Below are 7,827 nucleotides of genomic sequence, written 5' to 3' on the forward strand. Positions count from 1 at the left end.
TATGTAGGTACGTGAAGGTAATACAATTAACAACGGCATTTAACCACCGAATTCCGTATGAAATCGATTTGATTTTTGGATTTTCTTAACCAAAAAAATCTAATTTCTCTCTAAATAATTTGGACAGAAACCCAATTTCAATCCACTATTAATTTCAAAAGTATATAATTATGTGATGACAGATTCCGTGAACCTTCGTTAATGACCTAGAACAGACACAAAAATAAAAAAGTCAGTAGCCTATATTACTAGGTAGTTGGTAAAAACAAAACGAATGACCAACGTCGCGTTTCAATGTTGTGAAATGTTTTAAAATGTTACAAAATGTTTCTACGAAATTTGAATACTTTCTTAAAGTGGTTTATACTTAAAACTACATTCTCTATTATATATTACTAACTTTTAACCATACTTGAATAAATTTTTAAACCATAATAATAATAACAATAATAATAATAGATCTACGTAATTATATAGTTCTTATTAGCTATTAAGAACATATATAAATAAATATAATGAAATTATAAAAAAACTGAAAATAACTGTAAAGAACCTTTTCGATAAAGTATCGGTTCCTGTTTTTCAATCAATTATAATAAGGGTTCTAGCAAGGTTCCGGTTTTAAAAAATAATTTAAATAATGGTTTTGTTGAGGTTCTAGTTCCCAATATTCAAAGGGTTCCTGTTTCAAAACCGGTTCTTTTCAGTACGGCTCCAGTCCCTAATTTAAATAGGTGCCTACTTTTAAAAATCTAATATTGAGATACTGTGTAGTTAAAAAAGTTGAAAGTAGGCCATTTTAAATGAATTAAGTATAGACAATATCTACATTCACGTTGGTATGCTGTTGCGTTTAAAAGACTATAAGTTTAAATATTTTAAAGAATTTTCATAAATATAAACGTCTATATTGACAAATAAAAAAGTTGGTATTACTAAAAATTCTATTTCCATACAATTCATTTTCTTACCTACCCAATAAATAAAAAATAGTTTAATTTAAATTGAATTAGCACAAACTAACCTATTATTATTATTTGATTTTTTTAACTTTCAATTAGAATGTCACGTTGAACAAATAATCAAGGTTACCTAATTAAAAACATATAGGTTTTGCTAATTTTGACCTTGGAAAATTTTTTTTATCAAACATCCATCATTCATGGTTATTGGTAAACAGTGGCGTAGTGAAGGTTTATGATTTATGAACTATGATACACAATATATATTTTAGTATCTACTCAATCTCTTACATATCTCAATTTGAAATGTTTTAAGGTCAACACACTATAATATGGAACTTATAAACGCAAGTATATTTTGGGATTTAGAAAATTTAAATGCATATTTCATTAGTTAAATTTTAAAACAATTAATATTAACAAAATGTTTTAAAGACCTGTAAAATATATGGTACCGAATTTCAACCATAATCCCTATCAGTGGCGTATACAGAAAATATTTTCGGGAGAGACTACTATGGACAGAGTTAAATTATCACTGCTATCTAAGAATTACTAACTAGATACAGTAGGTACTTATCTAAATTTCATTTACAGCATCTCCCAAAACAATTTGACGTTGGACGTAAATTCTAAATAAGCATAAAGCACCATTAAAATATAACAAACGTTTAAAATAATTTTTAAGTTTTTAAAACATTTCGTAGGAGGGGGGGGGTTTAGCCCACTAGGCACCCCCCCTATATACGCCACTGATCCTTAGGTGTACCTACTAAAATACCTTCGCCATGCCCAGTGCCGGATTACCCATTAGGCAAATAAGGCGCCCGCTTTTGGGCCTCGCTCATTTAAGGGCCCTGTGAAAACGGAAAACTATATTTTTTTTAAATTTAATAATATCTGTATTTTATATACAAATTTACGGAACAAAAGTCGTTATGAAATATATATTAAGTTGTAGGTGTTGTATGCAGTAATAATAATAAAATTATTTTGAAAAAATAGAAATTAATATAATAATTTATTAATAATAGTTGGTTATTATTAAAGCTGTTTATTTCAATTATTGGATAGTAATGTCAAAGATTAAAAATAATTTTGTGGGACCCGAAATAGTAATTACCTAAGGGCTCACAAATGTTTAATCCGGCACTGGCAATACCTCTGTTACTAAATATAGTCTACATATTGAAATATAACTAAGTACTTATGTCAGTATTTATATTTAATTATCATAGTGCAGTGGTGCCCAACCCACGGCCCGCGGGTCATATGTGGCCCGCAAAGGTATTTATTGTGGCCCGTTACAATTTTCTTAAAATGAAACAAAATATTTAAAAAAAAATAATAAAATTATAAAATATGATTTTTTTTTTAAAATTTATCAATTTTATTTTCGAGCATTTTCAAATAGAAATTTCACGATATAACCCGTGCACATAAAAGAGGGTACTGATCAAATTAATGTGTACCTATAGCGTGTACCTCAATCTATGATATAGTGTATCTGCGGGTCGTGTTTCTCATGCACAGAAACGACCAGCAAAATTTGACTTTAATTGTATTATCAATTTATGATTCAAGTAAAATGACTTTTAGAATTATAATAGGAATTAAGAAAAATTTGTAGTTATATTCGCAAATGTATCGTAAGGTAATAGTGATTGTTCTATAATTTTACACCTGAATCAATGCAATAAGTACCTAATACCTACATTTATGTTAACTACGCTAATATGGATATGGATGCTAATACATTATATTTAAACATTCAATAACTTAGCTGCAGTTCAATAATAGATAAGCATATACGAGTGCCTACAGAGATGGTTTTAACTTTTAACGACTATAGGCACTAACCTACCTTAAGACATCCTCGACCTTTTTTTGTGTTTTTATTATAGTGTGGTAAATCAACTTTCAGTTTAGAATAATCAATAAACATTAAACGGTTAGGTTAAATAAAAAATTGTGTTTTTTTAGTGTATTCGAATACACGAATCATATTCTAACTGCAATCAAAATTTTTTTCCAAATATTTAATTTTTATTAAAATTTCTAGCAACTTTACCAGTAACTACTGCAATAACGGAAAAACATTTTTTGATACTGAAAAGAATAAAAAATTATCTAAGAAATGCAAAGGGACTGAGAATATAATAAATACATTTTTTGATCAACATAATAAAATTAAATATTGATGAACGCTAAAGCGTTATGAAATAATTTGGGAGTATAGCACGGGCCAGATAAAAAAGTATGCGAACTAGATTTGGCCGATCAGTTGCCCATCTCTAATCTAAATCATTATTTTTGTTTATCAAAATGTATACGGTCTTGGCAATTCACCAATCTGTAGTTACAGCTCTGAACAGACCCAAAATAATTAAAAACAAAAAGAAATAATAATATTAAAAAATATTTAGATATGTTTTAACAATTCTTCAGTTACTTATATGGATAAAAATATAATTTTGAGCATTGAATTATAACTTAATTGAAATTATTCATTAATCTAAACATATTGATAGGTACACCAGTACACAGTTAAAATGCCAATAAATATGTCTTAATTATGTTAACTGTTGTTGCTAATCATTTAGTTTTTTATATTCTCAATGCATCACTTTATGACAATGTTTTACTTACATGAAAATAAAATTATCTTGATTTGTAATTAAAAAATTTTATATAATATCCTGTTGTGCTTATTACACACAGTTTAAAATCAAATTTTTATTTCTTTTTTTTTTTTTTAATATTAATGTATGTTAATTATATGATTAAAACTGTGATAATAAAACTTAAAATATGCACATATTGAGAAATTCAAATGATACATAAATCAAATATCGTTGTTTATAAGTAAAGCAAAATACAACATAACAAGTTAACCTACACAGTCTACTTGGTTCAATACTATAACTCAGAACTTAATTATAACGATTAAATCCTATTTTTTTTTAACCGAGTTACACTTAATATAATTTTAATTTTAATGCATCATAATACCAATCCAATAACATTATCATTTAATAAAAAATAAAGTTTACTAAAATGTATTATAAAATTAAAAATAAATTATATTTTAAATACATGTATACATGAAACAATAAACAAATAATTAATAAATTATATTAAAGCTTTATTTTATAATTATGAGTAGTACACTCACTTTTCACCTTATGTAATTTATAAATGCAACATTATATACATTTATAAATTATAAATATTAATATTTTTGTAATTAATAATTATGTTATACCACATTATCACACTACACTAGTTATTATAATACGGTTAGTAGTAGTATACCATTAATTCAAAATTATTTAAAAAATTTAAAATGTATTTATTTACTTTTATCAAAGAAAATTTGAGTAGAATATATATTTTATTTAAACAATTACGAAAAACACAACAATTAACATACTTATATACTTGGATTATATTTATTATAATTATTGAGTAAAGAATACTTTTTACGTTTTTAGGAATTATTTTACTAAAATATAAAAAATTTATGATGAGAATTTAAAAATTTAAATTTTATTTTTAAAATTTAAATTGTCAAAAAATAATAATGTATGATGTAAGTATTTATCAATCTAGAAATGCAAATACATATAGTTAATTGAAATAAACCATATTAACTTGTAAATAGTAAATAATTAAATGAGTATTTCTTATAAAATAAGTGATTTAAATAACTAAACAAATTTGAAATTAATAATTATAATGTGCACAAAATGTAAGATAATTAAAAATTATAAATAACAAAAAATAAACACATATTTTGTACAATATTAATGTTTCATTAATTCATAATTAAAATTACTAATTACATGGTATTTAAACATATTTTTGCTATTAATAATATATATTTAACAGCTAGTGATGCTAATGTATTAGTAAATAAAAATATTATAACTATAAGTTTTTAATTATTTGTTAAGTGTAGTAGATATTTGGCAATAGCAAAATAATTAAATATTAATTTTTAGAATGTAGGTTACACTTAATAAAATGCAAGGTTTATCTTATTGATTTTGAAAAAACTTAATTTAAATAAATATTATGAATTAGGTAAATTTAACACAATCTTGATAGGTACCAATACACTTTGGGGTTGTTTTTGATTCATGACATGTGACATTGTATCCAAATACATAAAATTCATAATAAATCCTACTTGAACATTTTCATTTTTTGCAATATTTTCATAAGGCTTCACTTCAAATTTTAATGCAACTTTGTTTCCTTTTCTCCAATAGACATATTTTGGATCATCATAATCAGTATTTACTTCATTTGTATCATCATACTCAGCAGTATCATCTCTAGCAGCAATTTTAATCTCGCCTTCTGGAACAACAATATCACCTTGTAGTTTTAGAACAATAGGAATAGGTTCAGGTAATTGCTTAGGAATAGCTATAAGATCTTCTCCTTCTAATTGTCTTGGTTCTCTTACTATATTGATAGCTTTTAAATTTAATTTTTCAAAACGAACAGCTGTGGGTGTTTGTGCAGGATTACACAATTTCAGAACCAGTGAACTAGATTTACCAGCAAGTAATGGTTCACATTTAATTATTTTTATTTCTGGAACATGATAATATGCTAAATGTTTAATTTTAAATTTTACAGCATTATATTCTGGTTTAACAACATTATGTTCACATACACGGCAACGTAATGAATGCTTTACACGAAGATGTTTACGTATTGGAAACAAATCATCTACATTTTCACTTTGAAGTTCAGGAGTAGCAAATCGTTGTTCTAAAGTTGATATTTGTTTTATATCTACTACTTTTTCAAATATATCTTCAGGGAGTTCTAGAACATTTTCAACAGCTTCAGATGAACTAATTTGAGGTGTACAGTAACCAGTACCATCCATAGGAAAGTTAGGAAGACCAGCACGTTTCCGTGCCATCATTGCATTTAAACCAAATTTTTCTAAAAAATGCATATAATTACGACCATAATTTTTAGTACTTCGTTTTTGTTTGTCAAATACTTCTTTCAAAGAAATAGATTTATAATAATTGATAAGATCAACAATTCGTGCCTCATTTGGATTTTTATAAACTGGCCAGTTTCCCGATGATGTAGGTTGATCAGGTACATTAGGTTCATGAGATCGCCAGTTACAAAATAAACAAAGTAAATAGTACATTTTCTGAGGGGTTTTTTTGGAATCAGATGTTCGAGAGTATGAACGTATTGAAAGAGTATTAAAACATCGTGGACACTCTAGACATGAAGCACATCGATTTTTCTTATGTTTTGCTTCAGTCGAAGAAAGATTTTCAAAACAATGTGGACAATAAGTTGTATCAATTTCATGACTAACACAAAAGTCACAACGAAGTGTTAAGCAATGACGACAGAAGAACAAGTCAGGTAATAGTTTCTGTAAGCCACATGTACAAATTGATGTAACGGTTTTTTGAAGCATGTAGGAAGCCATCTCAGCAACAATCAAAATTTCTAAAAAAAATAAAATACATTAGTTGTTTGAATAAGATATAAATAAAAAAACAAATAAGACATCAATATCAAACCACTTTTATAGTACATTAAAAACATGAAATTATTGATTATTTATTTAATCCATAAATTTGTTTAAGAGTTCTCCAAATGACTCTAAAATAACTGGATAATTGTTATATATATTCAAATGTAATTAAGTAATTATTTCCAAAAATGTATTTATGAAAAAAAAACCTCTGTAATGAGTATAATAAACAGTATGATTCCTTTTAAAGGTAACACTAAATAATTCTGAGTGGCTGTTAATGTGCTTTGTGGGGAATTTGAAAAATGTCGTGTATTTAACTCCATTTTTAAGTATTGAAGACCTCAAAAATAAAATAAGAAATGTTTATGTAAAATTTTAAAAGGAGCAGAAATTAGCAGCCATTCAAAGAGAAATAATGCGTACAATTCAATTATGTTTGGATAATGAAGGGCTAAATTTTGAACAATTTATTAGATAGTTAATGGAAATTATTTTATCCAAATAAATAATTAAAATTATAAAAATAGTGTAAATATATTTAATTTTTTCTTAGTAAATTAACTAACATTTTATTGAAGTTAATTGATACCTTAAATTAAATGTTAATGATTTAATATGGTCTGCAAACCTATAAATACAAAATTATAAGATAATTCATAAAATTCATGAATGATTGTTGAAAATTTCAATAACTTTAATCGAAACTTTAACTCATTGTCATTCAGTCAAGTTTAATTTTAGAGATATGGTAAAAAAAACCAAATTAATTTTGGTCCATACAAATCTATTGTTGAAAGTAGGTATTGCTATTTAAAAAAATGCATGTTGTATTGCGCATGAGCACAATAAAAGGGTTAAACATTTAAAAATGGTAAAAATGTGTATTTCAATACTCTTTAACTATTTAATAACATCCACTTCAATCCAATGTCACAGTACAGAATTATTTAGTGTTACCTTAAAATAGAATCACACTGTATATAATAAAAAAATATTGTACTAAATACTTACAGTATTGTAACCAAAGCTGATTAATGATGTAATTTTGTAAGATTTATTTTTTATTTTAAAAATAATATTACGAGCATAAGTAAAATTAAAATAACCTATGTATATTGTAAACAACACGTTCTTCTTAAAGTTAATTTAACCAACCGAAAAACAAAAATAAATGTATTTAATTTTCCAAAAGTGTACAAATTATTGTAATGAGTCTAAGGAAATAAGAAGCCCACATCATAAAATTTTAATTGATAAATCTTATTAAATACTGATATCAATATTTTAAGATAATGATTGTATATAATTTTACCACCAGATAGCAGTAGCTTTTTA

The 7,827-nt window shown here is 25.4% G+C and overlaps 1 protein-coding gene across 1 annotated transcript; it reads right to left on the reverse strand.

Annotated features, from left to right (window-relative positions):
• Positions 1-4,857: 4,857 nt before the first annotated feature.
• On the reverse strand, positions 4,858-7,610 carry LOC112689313 (dynactin subunit 4). Its single transcript, XM_025562959.1, has 2 exons — positions 7,504-7,610; positions 4,858-6,461 (listed from the first exon to the last, which is right to left on the reverse strand). The coding sequence occupies exon 2, from the start codon at positions 6,439-6,441 to the stop codon at positions 5,038-5,040; it is 1,404 nt and encodes a 467-aa protein (XP_025418744.1). The 5' UTR covers positions 6,442-6,461; positions 7,504-7,610; the 3' UTR covers positions 4,858-5,037.
• Positions 7,611-7,827: the final 217 nt, after the last annotated feature.

The sequence above is a fragment of the Sipha flava genome, unplaced genomic scaffold (assembly GCF_003268045.1).
Source record: "Sipha flava isolate LNK unplaced genomic scaffold, YSA_version1 43_pilon_pilon, whole genome shotgun sequence".
Lineage (NCBI taxonomy): Eukaryota > Metazoa > Arthropoda > Insecta > Hemiptera > Aphididae > Sipha > Sipha flava.

Coding starts and splice junctions, on each gene's coding strand:
- LOC112689313 (XM_025562959.1), bottom strand. CDS start 6,441: ATGGCTTCCTACATGCTTCAAAAAACCGTTACATCAATTTGTACATGT.